Source organism: Chelonia mydas, chromosome 9, assembly GCF_015237465.2.
Source record: "Chelonia mydas isolate rCheMyd1 chromosome 9, rCheMyd1.pri.v2, whole genome shotgun sequence".
NCBI classification, from domain to species: Eukaryota; Metazoa; Chordata; order Testudines; family Cheloniidae; genus Chelonia; species Chelonia mydas.
Genome location: NC_057855.1, coordinates 88,189,786 through 88,213,714, shown reverse-complemented (window position 1 = coordinate 88,213,714; position 23,929 = coordinate 88,189,786). Strand labels below are relative to the sequence as shown.

The window sequence follows — 23,929 nt, the reverse complement described above, 5'->3', positions numbered from 1 at the left end:
GTTATGTTTGTAATGTGGAAACAGAATAAAGTCCAAACCAGTAATATCTATATAATTGGTATTTTACAAAGAGCCAATTTCACAAAGCGGAAAACAATTATGAGCCAAATCATCTGGGATAAAATTTAAATAGAAAAAACATGAATGCTAATTGGAAACTGTTTAAGAATATTTTACTAGGTGCTCAAAAAACCACAATTCCACAACTGAGAAAGAAGGCTACACTGGCTTAAAAAAACAAAAACAAAAAAAACCCCAAAAGATTGTCAATAATGCAGAAAAGGCAGAAGTGTTCAATAAATATTTGTGTTTTGTATTTCGGGAAAAGTCAGATGATGTATTCTTATCGTATGTTGATGAAATACTTTCCATTTCAACAATAACTCAGGAGGATGTTAAACAGCCACTACTAGAGTCAGACATTGTTAAATCAGCAGATCCTGCTAACTTGCATCTGAGAGTTTTAAAAGACCCGGCCAAGGAGCTCTCTGGACCATCAGTGTTGATGGGTTTATGGAAAATAGATCTGTCAAACTAACTTGATCTCTTTTTGATGAGATTACATGTGTGGTTGATAAAGGTCATAGTGCTGATGTAACATACTTAGCCTTCTGCCTTAGTATCATGTGACATTTTGATTAAAAAATAGAACGATACAAAATCAACAAGGCATATATTAAATGGATTGAAAACTAGATAACAGACAGGTATCAAAATGTAATTGTGAATGGGGAATCATTAGTGAATGGGTGCATTTCTAGTGAGAGCCATATACACAAGTCAGGAGAGCCACAAGAATGATTAGAGGATTAGAAAACATGCCTTATACTGAAAGACTCAAAGAGTTCAATCTATTTAGCTTATTAGAGAGAAGGTTAAAGGGTGACTTGATCACAGGCTATAATTACCTATAAGAGGGACAGAAGTTTAATAAGAAGGCTCTTGAGTGTAGCCTATAGAGCCAGTTTAGCATTTCATTTAACAATTACACAAGGAACCTACAGGCCTACAACCTGTAAGGCATTAAGCAGTTAGCATAAGGCTTTGAGGCCTATGAACTTTAGCATAAATAAGTGGCCCAGCAGTGACCCTGAGTTTTGGAGTACTGGGAACATTGTGCTTGGGAAGGCAGGGAAGGGGAGTGTGTACAAAATGATACCAGGAACATTGAACTGATACTAGTCTTGGCTATTTTAGGACAGAAATGTTCGCAGATGCTTTACCATAAACTTGCCTGGGCAGTGAATTGATGTACATATGATAATAGGTCAAGACCATTAGTATACTAATCTGTAGCATAAGAATACTGCAACATAATTAAGGTGAGGAAGTTAGATATGGACAAAGGAGGCCGGGTATTTGTATGAATATTCATGACAGCCCATAGGCCCTTTAATAGGCCAGACAACCATGAAAGGAGAGATCTGTACCACTAGACTTTTTTGGCATGCCAGAGACAGAGCAGGACCTTTGTATTTTACCACCAGATGCCCAAGAAAGGGTGTCAGTAGATGTAAGGAATGGTTCAAAAATTAGCTTCATACTATATTACTGCCATCATTTTATGTGGCTTGGAGCATTTGTGTCTTTACTAACTGTGCTAATAAAATTGCTTAAAGTTTTGCTTTGTCCTCGGTATGTCTTTGTTGTGCACATCGGGCTCTCAACCAGATACTGAACTGGATAATCTTGATTTTGGGACTAGACCCCTACAAGCCACAGCTCTTTAAATGAATAATTAATTGGAAATCAATAATAATCAATGACCACTAAAGAACTGGGCAACAGCAGACAAAAGTATCATGAGGTCCAATGGCTGGAAGTTGATGCTAAACAAATTCAGACTGGAAATGAGGTGTAAATTTATAATAATGCAGCTGATTAACCACTGGTACAACCCACCCAGGGCTGTGATAGTCTCCATCACTGGAAACTTTGACATCAAGATTGGATGTTTTTCTAGATATGTTGTAGTTCAAACAGGAATTAATTCAGGGAAGTTTTGTGGACTGTGTTAGGCAGGAGATCAGATTAGATTATCACAGCAGCCCCTTCTGTCTTTATAATCTATGAATAAAGCTGAGTAAACCAGGAGGCATTCAACACCTCACAGGATTGTGTCCCAGTCTCATCTCCCCGCAGACATCAGTGTAAATTAGGAATAATTCAGTGGAAGTCACTGGAATTACGCTGGTGTGACAGGAGGAGCAGACTCAGAATTCACATGCAGAGTAAACAGCTTATTGGGATTTAAAGTGTACAGAGACGATTAACCATGTGCAAATATGATTTAATATTCATGTGGCCCCAGAGGAAGCTTGTTAGTTTGATAATCTTGCAGAGATCACATTGAGCTTTTACCATCTTTCTCTACCCATTCAACTTTCCTAGCTCACATTCTGCTGGCAAGTTGTCGGCATAGCATGGAATCAAACCATTCACTGTTCTGAGGTAATATTTTGCAGATAGTAATGAGACGACCGGAAACAAGAATGAGCTGCTAGGAAGTGAAGTTCTGTGTAACACTCATTTCTCTTCCTCTTTGGGTCCCTCTGTCCCTTGTGTCAGTGTCATATCTCTGACTAGGATCTCATAGATAACTATTTTGCAAATTTGCTGCTCTAAGGAAATAGAACTATTTCGACTTCCTCATGGAAAGGGCTTTCTCTGACAACACCAGAGGGAGGTGAACTCCCACCCTCGCTGAAGGCTAAACTCCCTTTGAAGCCAATGAGGGTCTTGACTGAGTAAAGAACTAGAGACCGGGCCCAGCCTGGCAGTGGATCTCAACAGGCATGGAGTACCTGGCCCATTCTCTGAGGTAAGCCACTCCAGCCACCTTAGAAAGGTTTGAAACCAGGTACTGGATTTTCCTAGCATGATGAGATACACAGCAGCTAGAAACCTGTGTGTGTCCATTACAGAACGATAATCAGAATTAATAACATTCTGCCCCTTCCAGCAGAAGATTGCCAAGTACATTACAAAGGTGGGGCTTCATAGCCCCATTTTACAGTAGGGAAAAACAGCAGTACGGAGAAGTTAAGCAACTTGTCCAAGTTCCCACAGCTCAGAGTCACCAGCAGCCCCATTTTCCTGACTCCCTGCATCCTCTCTAACCACCGTAGGTCACTGACTAAACCACACAGCTCCGTAAGAGGAAACCAATGGACATTTATGTTCTAACCTTCACTAGCTTTGGCTTCCTGACGTGATCCAGGCTTCCCCACCGAGCCTCTAAAATGGGTGCACAGTATGGCTCAACCAAAGTACGTAGTTGAGGTTGTCTATAAGAAGGGCAGCCTCCCTCAGTGGAATCAGACTGGTGGCAGAGTACCACCTTTCTGAAGTACTTCACAGTTCCACCGTACATCGTTCACTGTGCTTCGGCATTCCCAGGATGGGCACCATTTCGCTTCCCGTCGCACAAAGTCTGGTTCCTAATGTAATTGTCTTTGGAGCTGCTGTGGTTTAAACTTACTCTGCAAAACGGCTTTCTCAGCTGTTCAGTATTCCAGATATAAACCTTCCTTTTTTACCAATTTCTTTAGCATGTGCCCAGCTGCCAAAGAAAACTGCTCATGTTGTTAATTCAGTCCAGCAGCCTGTGAGTCAAACAGAGGCTAAGAGGCAATTCTCCCCAGGACAAACCCTTGAGGAGTCGAGTGTGTTTTGATCAGAATTGGTTGTAATTCTTCAAGTTGCATTGCACTTACTTGCCTCCTGCAGTCTCCCACAATCACATGTACCTGCCTGTCTGTGCAGTGTGTGCTGTATAGAGGTTAGTGTGTTTTCTCTATGCAGCAGATTCCTTCCCCAGATCTGATCCCATTGGCACAAGTGACAGGTCACATAGATGTCCTTGCTCTGGGGTTGGGCAGCCATCTGAAAAGGCGAGTCAAACAGTCTTATATTTTTTAAATTTAGGATTTTAAGGCATGTTACCCAGTGAGATTGTATTAGAGATGTAACCTAAGTAAAAAGGGTAACTGGCTGAATTAGCTCACCCTACCATGCCCTTTTCGTAGCACAGAAAAAGGAAGAGGAGAAATGAGATGATCAAGGAGCAGGGGAGATGGGGGAGGGGAAGAAAGGTTGCTGGAAGGCAGGGCAAATCAAAGCCATCCTGAGGTGAGGAGCGCTTAATACGTAATTAACAATAAAGACCTATGGGAGAAAAAACAGGAGCGGTGACGTTTCAGAGACGATGGAATTTGGGCTTGTCTTGCTCTCAGGGAAGTAAAGGGCAAAACTTCCATTGACTTCAGTGGGAGCAAGAATGAGCCCTTTAATGTGCCCGTGTAGTTACTGCAGTGATCCTTATTATTTGCTAAGCACCCAGACAGAGCATGCTCAGCCCTGTACAAAATACAGAGGAAAATTCCATGTCTGCCCTAAGGAATTTGCAGCCAAGAGAGGCTGACAGGACAGTTCAAACTGATGAGTCAGTGTGGGACAAATCCTGAGCTCCTAATATAGCTAGCACCTCACAGGATGGGGCCCTCACAGCATAACAAGTTTGCATACAAATGAAGCCTCTCTACTGTGCTGACTGAACCAGCCACTAGTCCCACTACCAAATGCATTAGCCATGTTTACTTCAAGCAACACAGAGCAGCAAGAGCGACCACTCTGCTGATCTCACCATGGCTACAGCAATGCTCCCAGGAATAAAAGCCAGCAAACATTACTTGGCATTCCAACGCAGCCCTAGTGGTTTACACTATTTCTAAGTGGAACAACGATGGACGGAAATACTCCTATCCTTCCCTAGGAACGTCAATGTTTAATGTTAGCAGCCTCACCAAAGTAATTATTTCCTCTTCTGATTTTTCAAATATTATGACCTTAGCAGGTGTGGGTGTGGGTGTGTGAGAGATTATGGAGGGAGGGGAACAGCAATGCAAACCCTACTGCATGGGGTCACATGGAGGGGCTTCTCCAGGGCCTGGGGGTCACACAGATGGTGCAATTCCCTCCCTTTAGAGTTTTTCTACCCCTTTTTTCTCCACACCACATGGCAGGGCAGAGCAGCGCGTGTCTCATAAGGGACAAACAGACGTGCATAAATGGAGTCGCTGATGCACAGGAGAGATCTCGAATGGCTGTTATACCGCCAGCCACAACAGAACGATCGGGCGGCGTGGCAGGACAGAGCTGCCGCAGTGACATCACTTGAGAGTCACTGAAGCAGCCGATGGGACCCAGCAAGCTCATCAGGGGATTCGTTTCGAAAACACAAATGCTTCCCAATGGAGCAGGGAGTTCCCTCCAGCTATGCTGATCTCAGTGTCTAATACAAGATGACTTGCTTTATTTCCCTCTGCTACTAGCTGTCTGACATGCCCTGCATGTGCAGCACGTGATCAGCTGCCTGAAGGTCCCTTACCTCTTGTGAGAGATGTTTTCCTAATGGCACCGGAAAGACCCTCATCTGCTCATAATGCCCCGAGATTTTTGACCTCTTCTGTCTAAAGCACATGTTGTCATTTAGGTCATGATGCTTCAGAGGACAGAGATTAAAACCCACAGGCCAAAGTCATCAGTCAGATGACAGCACAAACTCTCAGTTAGCACAGTGCTCTCTGCCCAGGAAAAGTCAGAGGAAAACATAAGGCAAAAGAAGGGCTCATTATCTGTCGCTCCTTGTGTGCCAATTTCTGCCATGGTTTACAAGCACGTACCTACCAGTGTTTTCAATGGCAGGGCTGTGTGTGTTCTGGGGCGTGCAGTTTGGCTCTGTATCAAAAAACTAACTCAAATACCCCGGCTTCTGGGGAACTAACTGGATCTAAAAGAAGAGACAGCAGCAGCCAGGGCCTGTTTCAGATCCCATTTCTAGGTACCTCTGTTCCTGTCCTTGGGACAGTGGCTTTAAGCTGCCTTTGTACTCTCTGTATTGTGGGGCTGCTGGAGGCCCGTGGTGTATGTTAGAGCAGTCTTAGGGCTGCTCTAAGTTATCCTCAGCGTGCCATGGCTCCCTTTTAGCTCAGTGCACTCCAGCCATACCCCCTTTCCTGCCCACAGACTGGCCATGACCCCATTGTCAGTAGGGCTAGCACAGAGTCCTTAGACCTGTTCTGCCTGGTCTGGGGAGCCCCTCTCTCAGGGGTCTGCTACAGCAGCATAGAAGAGCCTCAGAAGAACGGAGAGCCTTAAGGTTGCAGTAGCAGCAGTGAGGTATCTGCCCCATGCTGTGGAGTGGGGACCGGAGGATTCACATAATGCCCTGCGCCAAGCAGGAAGCAGGCTTTGGTCCAGAGAAGCTCTGAGCAATGCAGGCCCATGTGCGAGTTGCGCAGCTCTCAGCAGTCACAAAAGGATCAGCCCTTTGGAGGCCACTCTGTGCTGGTCTGCTCATTTCCTGCTTGCCAGCTGATCGCTTACCAAAGGTGAGGCAAGGTCTTTGAAAGAATGAAAAACAATTCAAATAGCAGGTGTCCTGGCTCGCAGCCCTTCTAGGCTTACCAACTTTCTAATCGCACAAAACCGAACACCCCTGCCCTGCCCTCAATCCCGCCCCTTCTCTGAGGCCCCACCCCTTCTTTCACTCCATCCCCTCTCCCTCCGTCGCTTGCTCTTCCCCACCCTCACTCACTTTCACTGGGCTGGGGTGAGGCTGGGTATGAGGGATTCAGGGTGTGGGAGAGGGCTCCAGGCTGGGGCAGGGGGTTGGGGTGCGTGGGCTCCGGCTGGAGGAATGGGCTCTGGGGTAGGGCCGAGGATGAGCAGTTTGGGGTGCAGGAGAGGGCTCCAGGCTGAGGCAGGAGGTTGGGGTGCATGGGCTCCAGCTGGGGGTGTGGGCTCTGGGGTGGGGCCAGGGATGAGGGGTTTAGGGTGTAGGAGCAGGCTCAGGGCTGGGGAAGGGGGCCAGGGATGAGAGGTTTAGGGTGTAGGAGCAGGCACAGGGCTGGGGAAGGGGGTTGTGGAGGGTTGTGGGGTGTGGGCTCCAGGAGGGAGTTTAGGTGCAGGAGGGGACTCCAGGCTGGGGCAGAGGATTGGGGTGTGGGAGGGGGTGCAGGGTCCCGACAGCGCTTCCTGTGGTTCCCAGGAAGCGGCCGCCAGGCGCATGGGCAGCCAGGGAGGCTCCGTGTGCTGCTCTTGTGCCTGCAGGTGCTGTCCCCGCACTCCCCTTGGTCACAGTTCCCAGCCAATGGGAGCTGCGGAGCCAGCACTAGGGGCGAGGGCAGCGTGCAGAGACCCCCTCTGGCCACCCATGCGTTTAGGGGCTGCAGGGACCTGGTGGCTGCTTCCGGGAGCCACACGGAGCCAGGGCAGGCAGGCAGCCGGCCTTAGCTGGGGCCCCCATTGCACCACCAACTGGAGCCGCCAGGGTCCCTTTTTGACCAGGCGTTCCAGTCGAAAACCGGAAGCCTGGTCACCCTAAGCTCTTCCGCTGTGTGCCGCTCCCTCCTTGAGCAAGTTTCTCTGCAAACCCTCCTCCCCACCACCAAAAGAGAAAGACAGAGTCTCTGACAGTCAAGCTTGACTAAGAGGTTCAAACCCAGACCAGGTTAGGAGAGAGCCTTTCCCTCTCTGATTGGAAAGCCCTTTGGAGGAGTGGTGGATCTGATATCAGCCACACCTGGTTCAATGTGTGTAACCCTTACCTCAGAAGCTTGCTTATTCTCCAGCACCAAAAAGGTACCATGGACCAATAACAAAGTAGAAGTCCTGTTCTCAGCCAAGACTCTCTGGCCTCCAGCAGCTCAATGGGCAGGATTTTCCTTAGCCAAGGGTCTGCTGACATTCACGTTATCACCATCACTGTCTTCTTCCTCTTTCGCCTCTGACAACTCCCAGCCCTCTTCCAGGCTCAAGCACCAGCCCAGAGCTGAGGCCTTCATTTATATTCCCTAGCTGGGACGCATCAGACCCAGTCACTTGCTGCTGTCCAGCTGAGATGGGTGAGTCCCAGCTACTCCCTGCTTGGCTCCTCCTCAGAACAGGGCTGGCCACTCCCTAGCCCATCTGACCCTTACTTGTTACAGACCATCCTTTTGCTTGTGTTTGTATAGCACCTAGCCCAACGGACTCCTCCTGGGCCATGACTAGGGCTCCTACACGCTATCACAACACAAGTAAGTTCTAATAACAGCTACAATGGCTGTTTGGCAGCCCCCGTGAAGTGAGTTTGGTTCATTTCCCAGCAGACATGTGTCTCTAACACAAAACCTCCAGCACAGTTATTGGGTCCCCTCATCTGCAGTCTCAGTAGAAGGGCAGGGCTGGACTCATCCCTCTAGCCAGGCTGTCCCTCCTTATCAGGGTTGAGACACAGTGTTGGTGCAACGTGTGGGGAAGTGCGCACCCTACCAACTACTTTACAGCTACAACATTTCTGAGAACTAGAAGTAAAGGCCAATAGAAGGGAGGGACCCCAAAAGGGCTTATTCATTAATAAACCCTTGGCCATGGCCATGATTTCACCGGGGCGCCGGAGAGAAGTTTCTCCTGTTCTGTTGTTAGCTTTTACCTTCCAGAAGTCAGCTGACTCCTGGACTGTCTGAGAGCAGCATGAGTGTGCCACAGCCTGGTCTCATTGTGTATGGCAGGCTCTGAGTCAAGAGCCAGCAGCCTGACGCTGCTGATGGTGTACATCCAACTCTGCCTTGCATAATGACAGGTTTCAGAGTAACAGCCCTGTTAGCCTGTATTCGCAAAAAGAAAAGGAGGACTTGTGGCACCTTAGAGACTAACCAATTTATTTGAGCATAAGCTTAAGTGAGCTGCAGCTCACGAAAGCTTATGCTCAAATAAATTGGTTAGTCTCTAAGGTGCCACAAGTCCTCCTTTTCTTTTTATCCAGCTCTGCGTTAATCTGGAATTAAAAGGGGCAGTGACAGCTCTCTGGCGCGCGCATGGCTGCCGGCACTTCTAGCCCCTGGGGGAGGATGAGAGGTTACTGCCAATGGGACACTGTTGGCCACATTCAAGGTCTGCTTAATAAGGAGGCAAATTAACTGTCCCCCCGATTATATGGTTTGGATTGCTGGGGGACTTAAAATGGAAGCTGCAGCCCTCTGAATTTCTTGTGATCTTTTTGCGTGTGCGCGTTTATAGCTGGGGGTGTCGCTTTGCTGCACAGAGTGCCAGTCAGAACTTCAAGACAACGAAAGAAATAGGACTCAGGTCCTGCTGCTCCAAAAGCACAAGCCACTAGGACTTGAGTTAGAAGAATCTCCATCAGCTGCTAGTCAAGCAGTTCTGATTCCATCCCGCAGATGGCGGTCAGTCAATCTTTCTCTGTCACTCTCACACACACACACACACAGAGCACGCCACACTTCATCACAGGGAGTTTCCATGGGAGGGGAAGTAGCTGCCTCGCACTGATTTTTAGAGTCTCTTTCAATGGAAGAACGAAGACATCCCCATTTAGAAGCTGCTCAGCACCTCCTAGAAATATTCAGCCTGTAGATTAGCCTAGCCCCTTCTGACCTACAGTTACCTCTAGCTCTTGCAAACGCACACTTCTCTCGCTTTCATTCCTGTGCATTGCTAGCTCCAGAGATATTGCACCATCCGGCTGTTTATGCTCGAGGTGAATCCCTTAAAGTGCCTGGCCCAACTGGTTTTACTTGCAACCCTTCTTTTGGGGCCCACAGTGGTGCCTTCACAGGCTGAAGGCTTTAGGGCTGTGGCAAGTACGTGTTTTTCTGCTCTCTGGGAAGTGGGTGCATTCGGTTTCACATCACCAATGGCCAAGGCTAATGCCAGGCCCGCAGCAGAAATGAAAAATCACGTGCAGCAGCTTAATCTGTCTCAGTCAAAAAGGAGGACAAAGGTCCTGCCACAGCTTTTACTATGCAGCAAAACTTACCAGCGGCAACCTTCACACAAAGGAACTCGGCAAGGAGCAGGCTGGTGCGTCTGGAGAGGCGTCGAGAACCCACGGGCAGAGGAGGAGGGGCCCTGCTGCTGGCAGCAGCCATCAAAGTGCCCAGCGAGAGGCAGGTTGGGAATACCGCCCACCCAGAGCTCTGTTTCTCCACCCAGTACAGGAGTAATTGGAAAGGTAAGTGGCAGCCGTTCCGGTGAAAAACTCACTGCCTGCTTTCAGCTTGAATGGACTGAGCTCTTTTTTTCTTTTTCTTTTTTGGCTGCTGTTACCACTGATTTGTGTGTAGGAAGGAGGAAGTCAAACGGGTCCCGGATCTGCAGATCCAGCTGGCCAGTGGGTTGTCATGTAGCTATGTTATCATACAAGCCACCAAAATCTGGAGAGGAGAGAAAACACAGCCCCCGTCTGGGGACTTATTGAATCTTAAGAAGCTGGGAGCAGGTAGTTTGGAGAGGAGGGGCTGGGAGTGGGGGGGAAATTGCTGTAGCGTGCCTCGGTAAATAAATGGCAGACAGTGAAGTCTTTGAAAATCAGTGATCAGCTGAAGGGTGTGCTGCCTGCAGCCTAGAATCTGCTGCTGCTTGTAACTTATTTCACAACAAGTGCCTTCCCCCTGAGCACAGAAACTAAATGCTGGTTCCTCTTTGCAACATTTCTAAGGCAGACTCAGGAAGCTCTGCAGCCGGAGAGCTCTAGAGGGGAGCCTGGAGTCAGAGTCTCAACGGGACAGGGAACCACTTCTCCACACCCCAGCAGCACAGAGAGCCTCGACCATGCCTTAAAGGGAGACGGATGTCTCGGGGGGAGCAGATCTTGGGGATGGTGAAGCCTGCAGGAGACGTCATGGCCAGGATGCAGAGGGAAGAGAGTCTGGAGGTACCAAAGGACACTGAGCCACATGTGTTGCCAAAGGCCTCCCTGTCTCAAGCAGAAGCACTTATTGACAGCCAGGCGCCCAACCCCACAGTCCTGGCATTATCATCCTCCTCAGCAGCAGCGGGGAACGTGCATCTCCGCCCATCACACAAGAGGGACCTGATCAGGAACCTGGGCCGGAGTAGTAGAGGTTCTGGTAACTGGGATGTGAGCTCTGATGTGGCCAGGCTCTCCATAGGCCGGGGCAGCGTGCGGCGGAGAGGCCTGAAGGAGGTCCTGCTGCAGAGCAGTGGAGCCGAGGGAGCCATGTGGCTTGCAGCTGCTCAGAAGATAGCCAGCAGCAGCAGCCCTGCTGTGGGGATGCAACAAGAGCTGGAGCAGAGGTTGGAACAGAGCCCTGAGGACTTGTCCTTAGCCCTTGACCCCCTCGAGCATGAGTGGATGCTGACTGTGGCCCAGGGGGACCCTGAGAGCATCATGAGGTTGCTCGACGTGGATCCCAGCTTGCTGAACAGGAGAGATTTTGTGACAGGGTTCACTGCCCTCCACTGGCTGGCCAAGCATGGCCGCCATGAGGCCCTGATCGAGGTGATCACCTGTGCAGAGAAGAACGGCTACCATGCAGATGTCAACATTCCCACAGCCAGTGGTGGGCTGACCCCCCTGCATCTGGCTGCCCTGCAGGGACACGAGATGGTCATCAAGGTGTTGGTGGGAGCCTACGGTGCCAACACGAGCCTGCGGGACCACAGCGGCCACAAAGCCTGGCAGTACCTGAAAGCAGGTGCCTCCAGGGAGCTGAAGGAGCTATCAGGGGCTTTAGAGGAAGACCTGGCCCAGCTTGGGGTGTGGAACACCAACAACAACTGCAAGTTGTCCAGAGGGGCTGGTGGCTCTGGGGCTGAACAGAGGACCCAGGTGTTCACCAGACTGCCATCCTTCAGGAGCATTTACAGACAGGCACTTTCATTCTTCCAAAACCTTTAAATTGTCCTTTGTGGCTAAGACTCAGCTTGATGTTGCCTATGAACTAGTTTTAAAGAGCAGCTTGGTTGGGGCTGGGGAGTGGGGAAGGAGAGCAGGGGGCTGCAGTTCGGTGGCAAGGGTTGGTACAGGAGACTTGCTGAGCCCGGACTAACCAATGGCCGCTGGTGCACTGAGATTACTCAAGAGCCATTGGCTAAGGCTTCTGAAAACCTGTGCAGGCTTGGGTCTTGCCCATAGATATTTGTGGGCCACTCCCCTGGCAGGCCACTGTTTAGCAATTGTGCACGCATAGCTGCGCGGTAGGATTTGCCCTGCAGTAACTATTCTGCTTGTACAATGGAAGTCTCTTACCGAAACATTTCTCCTGCTGCTGAACCTCTCCAGCATGAATGGAGACCCAGAAGTGCAGCCTGCCAACCCCAGCCCTCACGCAAGTGCCCCGCACAAGCCCCTTTACTCAGGTTTTGCATAGTTGGCCAGGGCATGGTCCTAGAAGCAGAGCATTGGGATAAGCAGGCTCCTCTGCTTCGTTTACATTGTTTCCCTGCCTGCTCCAGTGCTCGTAACTGAGAACAGCAGTCTGGCAAGAGGTGCTAGTTTACCTTTAGTTCTTCTGCTCTCGCTGCTTAGTGTCTCTCTGCCCAAAGGCACAAGTCACAGGATGGAGTGACAGAGGAAGTGGAGCCTTGTGGTTAAAGCACAGGACTGGATGGAGAACTTGGAGTCTATTTCTGGCTATGCAAAAGGCTTTTCACATGACTTTGGTCAAGGCACTTCATCTCTCTGTGCCTCAGTTTCTTCTTTTCCAAATGAGGATAATGCCCCGTCCCTACTTCACAGTGAGGGTGTAAGATTAGAGTGATTGTTGTCTGCAGGGGGCTCGGAGGGCCTTGGACAGACAGCTAGCAACGTGTCATTCCACATTCCACAGTGAGATGTCACAGAGGATTTGGACTTCAGGTGGGGAATAAGCAGCCGCTGAAACTCCAAAAACAAAAATCCTCCTTTCATTAAATGTCTCTGCTAAGGAAGAACACGGAGGAAAAAATACAGAAAACAGGTAATGCCACTAAACTACATGTGCCTTCAAAATGCCCTGGAAAGTATCATGCGCATTTCTTTTCCTAGAAGCTATTTGCTGGGTCAAATAAAAGCTTAAGTCCCCAATTTGACTCGGGTGGTGGAGCACGGAGAAAATGGTGGAGTGAGGAGGAGCAGCTTGTTTAAGCAGCTCTGGCACTTCCAAAGGACGGACAGAACGTGGAGAAAAGGTCGGGCGCTAGACATCTTCTCTGCACCTGGGTTTGAAGATTTTAAACTAATAAACGGAGCCCTGGGTGGGAGGGAAAGGGGGCCAGATTAGGCGGAAGTTAGTGTAGGTGGGTTCCATGCAGAGGAAAGGAACTTAGATCAGATTCCTAAAGGAAGGAGGAGCTGGTGACACATTGTTCTGAGAAATGGAAAGAGTACATAGATAAGAACAACAAACAAACTAACGTACAGCGGCATGCGGTGAAGTCACACTCCAGAGAGACAAAGAAGGGAGTGGTTACTAATCCCTCTTTCTAATGTATCACTGCTCAGATTTGTAAGTATTAAAAAGGTAAATCCGATTCTACTCACCTGTCTGAAGTGTATGTTATTTATCAGAAAAATGGAACTTTGCCCAACTTGTTTTAAGTTTTGGGGCAGCCTCAGAGTGTCCTGAAATGAACAGCTGCCCCAGCCTCGGTTTCACACAGAATCAGATCTTTTTTAACTGTCCCATTTATTTATTGTGTGGTTCTGCTTTGAGAAATGACTGTAAAATGGCCTTCTGGAGTTTCATGCTCATCTTCTCTAGACTCCATTTATAAGGGAAAATGTTTTCCCTCTAACTACCAGCCCTGGAAATATAAGAGGGGCTCTGAGACTCAAGCTAGTTTCTTTCCTTGCTGCGCATCATCACCAGTAATAAAGATGCTGCAGGCCAAATTAGGCCCGCGGTGATACCTGGGTAATAGACTTCAGTGAGATTGCACCGATGTAACTGACCAGGACTATGTAAACAACATATGATGTTGTGAGATAGAATCCAGCTGATTCCTAGTTGAGTTGGGACTGCAGGGTAAATAAACATAAAGACATAGTTTAGCAGTTAGGATACATAACGGACACTGAAAATGGATTTATTTAGGTAAGGCCTGATCTATTCAGTGGCTTTTTTGTACTGCTTTAACTCCATTGGTTTAGAAACGAAGATAATAGTACAGGGGAATAAATTATACCAGGAGAAAATGCCTTTATAGCAATATAACTGTGTCCACGCTGGGGGGTTGCACGGATCTAACTAGAACTGCTTCTAAACTGATCTAGTTAAATCAGTATGAATACTCTGTATACATCAGCCCTAAGAAGGCGCCACTTTTCCATAATCCCTTTTCACAGCAGAACTAGATTTTATTTATATTAAATCAGGGATCTCAAACTCAAATCCTCGCAAGGGCCACACGAGCACCAGGGCATTGGCCCGAGGGCCGCATCACTGAAACCTTTTCATACAACGATACAAAAGTATAGTCAAAAATGAAAAAAATGAAGAGTAATATAGTATGCTATTAAAAGTCTCTGCTAAGGAAGACTTTAATTAATTAATATTAAAATGTATTAACTTTTTAAAAACTATAATGTGAAGAGGGGTTTTAATAAAATATAAACACCTGTAACTATTCCTTATGTGGTCAGAGGGGAGCTTGGCTCCTATGGTGGGCCGCAGGACGGCCAGCGTGTTTGTGACCCCTGTATTAAATATTGAAACGCAAATGACAATTGAAAAAGTTAGTCCAAAACTGACTGAAAATCAAATTAAATGATGTCTAGCACAGGGTCTCTCTCCTGCAGCTAACAGAAAAACCTGAAGGCATGGGGTTTTCCCATTTTTTCATTGGTCTGAGCCTCGATTCTGCTCCCAGAGAGCTAGCCATTGACTTCAAAGGGAGCAAGAACATGGACCTATTTACTATCAGTGATATTACTACATGCCACCACAGTTGAGCCTTTAAACTGATGCTATAATTACAAGTTCCTGAGAAGAAGAAACTCGTTCAACTTACAATACCCCCATTCCCATTGTTTACAGTGCAGAATCCCACCTCCCAGCTAGCAATCCCATGCCCTCTCACCTCAGCTGCACGTTTTTATACCTACAGAGGAAGAGTCGCATTAAAAAATATTTATAAAACAAAATATCCCCACGTATTTTATCAACAGTGCCTTTGACTACTAAACCTGACTAGTCTAATTACTCTGCATTTCACTCGGCACAGATAATGGGAACAGAGTGCTCAGTTCCTACTCCACTTAGGCAAAGACTTCCAAAGTTGCCTAGGGGACTTGGACACCTGATTTCCATTACAATTAGTGGGACTTGGGCATCCAAATTCCTTGAGCATCCTTGAAGACCTCAGCCCTGATTTCCTGGTTCTTGTGCATTAGCACATTTTTGCAAAGTCTGGGTTCCCAGGGCTGCGGAGGGACACTTATTTAACTGAGCTATGATTTATGTTGCTATATGCAGAAGAGCCTCAGTCCTGGACCAGAACCCCATTGGGTTAGGCTTGGTATAAACTGGCAGTCCCTGTCCCTAAGAGCTTTCAATCTAACTGAAGAGAGAAAAAAGCAAGCGGCCACTGAAATAATAATCATTTAAAATACAGAAATAGGCCTGTTAGCCAAGATTCTGTGCAAGCTTGTTTTCACCAAACCCCAGTTTGGACCTAAATATGTCTGGACATTGTCCCTTTAAGGTAGGGTTTGAATCAAAAGGAAGATTCGGTGGGGAAACGTTTTAAAAACAATTATAAGAGTTATTTTCCCAAGGAAAAAGCAGCTCCCTGCTGGAAGTTGCCACTGTCTGAATAAAATAGCACAATAACAGTAGTAGAATCATAGAATTGGAAGGGACCAGTACAGTCCAGTCCCCCCACTGAGGGCAGGACTAAGTATTATCTAGACAATTATCTAATAATAGCTGTACAACAAAGCATCAGTTTAACCGATTGCCTGGACCAGCATTGCCACAAATACCTTCTGAAAGGATTGTCTAGTGACTGGTTTCATCCTGGCCCTGACCCTCATGATGGGGAGCAACTTTGTCAGCAGCCTATCCTGGTAGGTATAATTGCTTTGATCCCTCCTGCCCAGGTTAAGGAAAGGAAGCAAACAAGAAAGGAGCGGGGTGAGATTGATGGATCTAACAGGGTTGGTTTTCAGCCTTCCTCAGTGCTGTATCTTCTAAACGCCTGCAGCCTCAAACAGCAGGTCTCTTCCTCAGTGGTTGTACTTGTGGAGAGAGAAAAAATTCAAGATTCACAAAAACTTTTGGATTAAAAAAAACAAAACAAAACAAAACACGAGGAAAACTTATAAGAGATTCCGGTGGATCAAGCTTTCAGACACAGGGCTCCCGGAGGACCTCTGAGCATGAGAAAGCGCCTTTTAAAAAAATTGGAGTGAGACTACTTGCCGCATGCGGTCTCCAGTTAGAGTTGAAGCATTTAAATCATCTTTATTAATGCTTTGTGCTCATCTTCTGTTGCAGACTTATCCTCCCCGCTCAATGATGCAGAAATTAGACTTCTATTACACATCCCCAGGAAGGGCTGCTGGAAGATCAGATATTACTGATGTGTCCTAACCCTGTTACCGAACACTTGCCCAAGGGGTCTCACTAGACATTTTTTGGTGGCCTCAGAGTGCAGCCACCAACTCCTGCCGGTGGCCACCCTGACAATTTTTCCTAAAATACTTAATTAACTTTAGGCAAAACAAATCAATATGTACACAGACACGTCCAGATCATTGTAATTTTTTATGTAGGCTTGTATTGCACTCAATACAAATAATGTACAATTTTGTCTCTATTCGTTACTAAATAATGCTCTTTGTATGTTGTGACAGGGTCGGGCCAGATGGCTACAGGAGAGTAATAGAAGGCAGATATATTAGCCCCAGGTTAAGTAGGTCCCCTTTCCCTGGGTAAGATAACAGGGAAGGTTCCAGAACGTTCTGGAGACAATTAAGATGACAGGCTGATTAGAACACCTGCAGCCGATCAAGAAGCTGCTAGAATCAATTAAGGCAGGCTAATCGGGGCACCTGGGTTTAAAAAGGAGCTCATTTCAGTTTGTGGTGCATGTGTAAGAAGCTGGGAGCAAGAGGCGCTAGGAGCTGAGAGTGAGAACGCCGACTGTTGGAGGACTGAGGAGTACAAGCATTATCAGACACAAGGAGGAAGGTCCTATGGTGAGGATAAAGAAGGGGTTGGGAGGAGGCCATGGGGAAGTAGCCCAGGGAGTTGTAGCTGTTGCACAGCTGTTCCAGGAGGCACTCTAGACAGCTGCATTCCACAGGGCCCTGGACTGGAACCCGGAGTAGAGGGCGGGCCCAGGTTCCCCCCAAACCTCCCAACTCTTGGTCAAACACAGGAGGAGTTGACCTGGACTGTGCGTTCATGAAAACGGCCAAACTGAGGGCTGCCGTGAAGCTCCAAGGCGAGGAAATTCGCCAATAAGCGCAAGGTAGAGTAGGAACTTTGTCACAACGTTCTTGTCTTTTTTTGTTGTTTCTTTGGCTTTTTTATTTTTTTAAAAAAAGATTTGCTAGCTGGTAAGTCTGTTTCTGTGAAAAATGCTATTTGTATGTTTAACACTGCTTTGCCCCCCCCAGTCACTGCCCAGGAGGCTGTGGCCACACAAAAAGCCCCAGGTGGCTGCATGGTGGCCACAACTGAGAAATGCTGCACTAGCCTCACTTGTCTTTGGTAACTAGGATTTCCAAAATGCCTTTGGAGAGAGAGGTAATTGTGCAAGGCCCAACAAGCTGCCGTAAGTAAAATATGTGATCTAGCTCAGCACATGCTGCACCTTCACTGCCTTACTATGAACGCCAGTAAAAAGATCAGCTCCACCTATTTATCTTCTTAAAAATTGACAGTCTCTCTGCTGGTCCCGCAGGGCCTGGTGATAAAGGCTTAGACCTTCCCCAGGATGTGGTGTGCTGCCACCAGGGAACTGAGTTTCAACTAAACTCCCTTAGAAGGGACAGCAATTGCAGCTCACTCCTCTGCTCCATTCAGCACCAAGCTAGCTTGGTCTCTGCCACATCAGTGCACAGAAGTAAAACCAGAGTTATTTTCAGGTAACCAGAATGTATATACCAGACCCAACATGGTGGAGAGCAGGGGATCAAGACAGGGCTCAGGTCCCCCTGACACCCACTCAGTGTGATCTTGAGCAAACCACCTTGCTTTGGAACCATGCTTCAGTCCTCCCCACCCCCCCAAGAAAAATCTTTGTAGATCTTCTCTCTTTGCATGCAAGGTGCCATGTAATTGCACCATCATCTAGTTAAGGGTCACTACTGCAGAATGCAGGTATTACTGATGACTCAACCAATTATATTCCCAAACTCTATTCCTCCCCATCTCCACAGAGCAATCTTCCTAGAACAATCAATTTTTTTTTTTTTTTACTGTGTTGTAACTAGAAGCATTAATCATTCAATTGTGCTGATAACTGATCAGAAGTGGGAAGAGGAGATGTCACTTAAAACCCTAACTGGAAAGATTTTCACCTCCAGTCATCCCCAACATCTCTGACCTTTTATACCCCTTCAAAATCTTGTGTGGCTATCCAAATGCAAGTTTCCAAAATTAAATCTGGCTATTTGAGAATAATAAATTGACTCGGCAATGTTTTCCTAATGCATCACTTTTGGATCTGCAACATAAAACGATTTGTGCATCACAGCTGAATGTGAAGAAGCAGCCAGTGCATGTGGATTGCTCTACGCTTCATTTTCGCAATATACATTGCTTGTGATTTTGGAGAATATACAACATCCCAGTCACTGCAAAAGAACTTGGGGCCAGATTTTTAAAGATAGTTAGGAATCTGAAGATGCAGACAGGTACTTAAATACCTTTGAAAAATCTGGCCCTTGGTGTACAAAAGGGTTATCAGAATAAAGCAAACCGACTAGGCAGACTGTTAAATAGTAGCAAGATGTCATAGATAAGATGAATACAGCAATTTATGAGCACTAAGACAATACAGGATGGCATGTCCCGGTAACTTGGGATTTTCCAGTTTGCTTTAGAAGGGTTTGATTATTTTACTTATTCATGTAGAGTCCTTTGCACATTCTACATGAGTGTGACCCTCACTAGTTCAGCCACCTCTCTTTCTCAGTACAGATTGACATTTTCTTTTAAGTAAGGGCAAGTTCATATTTCTAAATTGCTTCCCAACTTTGGTTGTTAATGTATAATTATGGCAAAAGGGTACAAAAGGGAGATACTAGTTTGGTCTGCTTGTTTCAAATAGTACAGATAAGAGACTGGGATGGCAGGATCTTTTCTCACACACTGGTAAATGCTCACATTAATTTCAGTCTTTATTCTCCAGATTACCCACCCGTCTCAAGTAATGCATGTAATAAATTCAGCCAGAATCATTCATTCAAAGGATCAATAATGCTTATTATTTATTAACAAACCTGCAAACTGGCGATACAAATTAAGTCAATATATTTGAGCACAGAAATAAAGAACACTAATTGAACAGAGTCTTTATTTTTCAGTTATAATATTCCAAAGAGTCTATTAAAGTTATCTTTCAAGACTACAGTTTGGTATGGTTTTGTTTTTAGCGGTGCGGGGGGAGAGAGGGAAGAACAACAAGATTCAACACTCCAAAATGGGTCAGTGGTGGTTTTTGTAGCAATGTGTATTTCAGGACTTGGGGCAGGAGAGACGCATGTGTCATTAGAGTTCCCATTAGAGCAGCTCTTTACAAGCCCAGCTTGGTCCTTCTCCAATGTCTCCTTTTAGAGTTGTACCTAAAACAAAAGCAGCACCACTTAATAAGCAAGGCACACTTGACAGTCTGTAACACAGACCACAGTAACAGTCAGAATGAACCCACTAGTAAGGAGCTGGAATCTCTTGTAAAGGTTTAGTTGGGAATTTGTCAATTAATTATGGTAAAAGAAAATTACTTCATATTCTTTTTTAAACTATTTTCCATAGGTACTTGCTTTCCTTTTTCACTAGGTATATGAACCCGTATTGGTGTAATAATATCAGCAGCTTTAAAAAAAAGGTGAAAGTTCCCAGAAGCAAACTTACCTAGAGACAGCAGCACTGAGCAGGGACATACACTGTGCCACTTTTAGAAGAGAAGACAGTCACAGATAGCCTAGAATTCATGAGTTCAAGTGCTGGCAGTAAAGAACTGGCTAGCTCTTAAAACATCACCACAAGTACCATTTTTACCAGAAGAAAACATTCACATTCCCAACAGAAGTGGAATCCAAGAACACAAGAGCAGTGCATTGCAGCATGGAAAATCACTTTCCCAGGGAAATCCACTAAAGCATTCATTCAAAACCTGCGTAATTGAAGATTATAAATGTCATACTTGTACATGTTAATGATTAGTGGTTTCACCAATGCATAGGTGAAATCAAAGGCAATATTAACAGAGTTACTCTCAGCAGGAAAATGGCAGTACTCCCACAGAATGAAGCACTGTAATTGCAGCCTGCTTTATCAAATACTTTGGGCAGAAAACTCTTGCTTTTGGTGCATTAAGTGTTGGAAGACAAAAATAATTAAAATTATGCACTTTAGTAATACTAATGCTCAATATGCCTAGAACACAGCTAGATAGGGATCATCCCCCTTTTACAAATGGGTAAACCGAGGCACAGAGCAAAATGACTTTCCTAAAAACAGAGAGCAAATTAGCTGTAGTGACAACAATAGAACCTAGCAATCCTGACTCCCAGCCTCCTACTTTAACCACTAGCTACACTCACTCAGAGAAAAAAGGGGATCCAGCAGTGGAAAAAATAAAAGAAATATACATATAGAAATGAACTGAAGGGAGTTTTTCCTGCAAGAGCTCTGTACTTCACCTGCAGCAGCTGACAATATAAATAAACCTACGGCACTTTAAGAAATGCCCACCAAGTGCTGTTGTAGTTTAAGTTTTATTTATAATAAAGGTTAAGATTTTGTCACAGTTATTTTTAGTAAAAGTCACGGCGAGGTTATGGGCAATTTTAGGGGGGCTGCCCTTAATTCTGCGCTGCCTTCAGAGCTGGGTGGCCAGAGAGCGGCGGCGGATGGCCAGGCGCCCAGCTCTGAAGGCAGCGCCCAGCCAGCAGCAGCGCAGAAGTAAGGGTGGCAATACCATGCCATGCCACCCATCTGCACGGCTGCCTTCAGAGATGGGCGGCCAGAGAGCGGCGGCTGCTGACTGAGGCTCTGCAAGCAGCAGTGCAGAAGTAAGGGTGGCAATGCCATACCATGCCCTCCTTACTTCTGCATTGCTGCTGGCGCTGCTCTGCCTTCAACTGCCGCTCTCCAGCTGCCCAGCTCTGAAGGCAGGGCCGCTACCAGCAACAGCGCAGAAGTAAGGGTAGCAGAACCGCAAGCTCCCTCCCCCACAACTCCTTTTTGGATCAGGACCCCTACAATTACAACACTGTCAAATCTCAGATTTAAATAGCTGAAATCATGAAATTTATGATTTTTTAAATCCTATGACCGTGAATTTGAACAAAAATTCACAGGAGCCCATGACCTGTGACTTTACTAAAAAATAACCGCAGGGCTGGGGGGCTCCCCGCAGGGCTGGGGGGCTCACAAACCTGGCTCCAGTGGCCGCAGCCACTGGGGGATCGGGGTGGCACACAGCCCCAGCTCCAGGGGGTGGTGGAGTGCGCATGGCCCCAGCCGAAGCCGCGGGGTGTGCGCGTGCACACACGTTCGCACAGTCCTGGCTCCAACAGCCGCCATAGGAGAGGGACACACAATCCCAGCTCCAGCTGAAGAAGTCACAGATGTCTGGTGAAACTGGTAAATGTCATGGAATCTTTGACTGACGTGACCTCCATGACTAAACTGTATCCTTATTTATAATCTAGCACAAGCAAGTACCAACATGCAATAAACCATGGACAAAATCAAGTACAGTATTTCAGCCTACATATGCATTCTGGTAATGATTTGTGGTTACAAATCCTCCAAATGTTATGTATTAGCCCATCACCATACGCAGACCTTCAATGAAGGAAATTCTTTAGTAGTAAGATTCCCCAGACGCTGTATTCCAGGAACAGGGGATGGATGCCGAGGGTAATCACAGATGGTTTTTCCTCACAACACATCCATGAGTACAAGACTCTTCGATCCACCTGCCACTACTCATAACGTAGATGGAGCTTGTATAACTAGGGGCTTATGGTCAATACATCTGTGTCCGTAACGGATCTTCCCATTCCCAAGCAACACACAGCTATCTGTGCCAGCAGAAGTGTGTAATGCAGACATGGGTCTGTATATATTTTTTGATCAGGTGTGGCAGCAAGCTGTGAACTCTCAGAAAGCAATAGCTGTTTTTACCTGATCTTATTGCCAGTTTTCATGCGTATCCACTGTGGGATGGGCCGGTTCTGTTTTTGCTTCTTGGCAAGGAATCGCTTGATCTTGAAGGTCTTGTGGGACGACTGAGGATGAAAAGATAAAGGGAAGACATTGGAGACACTCTCCCCTATAAGAAGTTGCATTCAGAGACCTCCCTACAGATGCCGCTTGAGCCCGTGAGAACTTGCCTGCACATAGAAGTATCAGTGGTAACAAAACTAAAGGGGCAAGGTTAAACAGATTGAGGTAAACTGGTGCAACTGTGTGCATAGGGACACGCTGCATCAGTTTCTCCCTATTTAAAGCTGCACCGGTTTAGTTAAACAGATTTAATCTCACACTTAAACTAGTGCAACCAGGCCTGACAAATATGGAGCTAACTGTGACCTCAGAGGGAGGGAGCAGCAGTACTTAAAGGGCTAAGTGGGACACAACAACCTGCATCCCTTCCAGAGTTCAGTGGGCATCACAAACAGTAAAGACCACAAATCTGTCTCCAACGCCAACGTCAACGCCACCAAACGTCCCGGGGGACGGGGGGGGGCCTCTGTACAGGACAGGGAGCGCTCAACCCCCCCTGCCTCCCAGGGATCAAGGCCACGTGTGTTAGCCTAGTGCTCCTCCACCAGCCAGCCTCCGTCCCCTACTGAGCTGGGGGGGGCTCCGCATGGCCCAGCCCTGGGGCCCAATCCCCAGGCCCTATCCCCGCAGCAGTGGGCTGCAGGAGGGCACCGAGGGACAGGAGCGCGCCCAGGACACGGTGTGACAGCACCGGGCCCCAGGCCCTGGGGCGCTGCGGGCGGGACAGTCCCTCCCAACCCCCGCCGGGGGCCTCGCTCGCCGGCCTGAGCCTCCCGCCAGGAACCGGCTCGGGCGATTCGTGGCTGGCCCGGCTAGGAGCTGAGCCGGGAAGGGGGCGGCTCCTGTCCCAGACGCCCCCCGCCCTCTGCGCCTGTCCCACCCCCCGATTCCACGCGGGGAGAGCCGGCGGGGGGAGCCCGCAGACCCGGGCCCCGGTGCCGGGCGCGGATCAGCCCGCGCAGCAGCGGATGGGGCTGGATTGTCTCACCATGATGCGGAGCGACGAGCCGGTCACCACAATGGCGGCGCAGGGAAGGAACGGGCGGGGCTAGAGAGCAAGGGGTGATGGGGAGGCGGCCGCAGGAACAGCGACACCCAGCGCCTCCCCGGCGCCGCTGCAGCCTCGTGCCCCGCCCTCACGCTCACTCACTCACTTCATTTTTGTGGAAATGAAAAAAGCGAGACATTCGCAGTGTTTAGAAAGTTTGCCTTACACAGTTGTCATTCCACTGTGAGCTTCTCAGGGCAGGGGCTGCGTCTTTGCTGCTGGCACAGGACTTGTGTGGGATCAGCTCTTCCCAGCTAGGCAAGGTCGGACACACCAGTATTTGGAGGGGCAGACTTAGGCCTCGTCTACACGGGCAAGTTACAGCGCAGTGAAGCAGCGTTCTGCGCCGTAACTCCCGAGGTGTGCACGCTGCCAAGCCACGTAGTGCGCAGAAACTGCACGCTTGCCGTGTTAGAGCTTTCTGCGCTGGGGCTACAGTGCCGCTGTGCCGGTGGAGACACCCGGGTCGATTGCAGCCCTGCAATTGGCCCCTGGCAGGTGTCCCACAATGCCTCTTCTCGCCTCTCTGGTCATCGGTTTGAACTCTACTGCCCGGCCCTCAGGTGACCAAGCGTGAGCCCCACCTCTTAAATTCCTTGGGAATTTTGAAAGTCCCCTTCCT

The 23,929-nt window shown here is 47.7% G+C and overlaps 2 protein-coding genes and 1 non-coding gene across 4 annotated transcripts; 1 reads left to right on the top strand and 2 right to left on the bottom strand.

Annotated features, from left to right (window-relative positions):
* The first annotated feature begins 9,350 nt into the window (after nucleotides 1-9,350).
* SOWAHD (sosondowah ankyrin repeat domain family member D) lies at nucleotides 9,351-13,325 on the top strand. 2 transcript variants are annotated; one of them, XM_037908203.2, is made up of 2 exons: nucleotides 9,351-10,018; nucleotides 10,509-13,325. In XM_037908203.2, exon 2 carries the CDS (start codon nucleotides 10,637-10,639, stop codon nucleotides 11,705-11,707), a length of 1,071 nt encoding a protein of 356 aa, XP_037764131.1. In that variant the 5' UTR covers nucleotides 9,351-10,018; nucleotides 10,509-10,636; the 3' UTR covers nucleotides 11,708-13,325. The 2 variants fall into 2 exon arrangements, with proteins under 2 accessions (XP_037764131.1, XP_007060182.3); XM_007060120.4 differs by having other exon boundaries at nucleotides 10,505-13,325.
* Nucleotides 13,326-19,205: 5,880 nt separating this feature from the next.
* RPL39 (ribosomal protein L39) lies at nucleotides 19,206-23,395 on the bottom strand. The gene is made up of 3 exons (XM_037909172.2): nucleotides 23,248-23,395; nucleotides 22,158-22,261; nucleotides 19,206-19,585 (listed from the first exon to the last, which is right to left on the bottom strand). The coding sequence occupies exons 1-3, from the start codon at nucleotides 23,248-23,250 to the stop codon at nucleotides 19,537-19,539; spliced, it is 156 nt and encodes a 51-aa protein (XP_037765100.1). The 5' UTR covers nucleotides 23,251-23,395; the 3' UTR covers nucleotides 19,206-19,536.
* Nucleotides 20,165-20,296, bottom strand: LOC119567149. Its single transcript, XR_005226943.1, has one exon. It is a non-coding gene; the product is annotated as a small nucleolar RNA SNORA69 (small nucleolar RNA).
* Nucleotides 23,396-23,929: the final 534 nt, after the last annotated feature.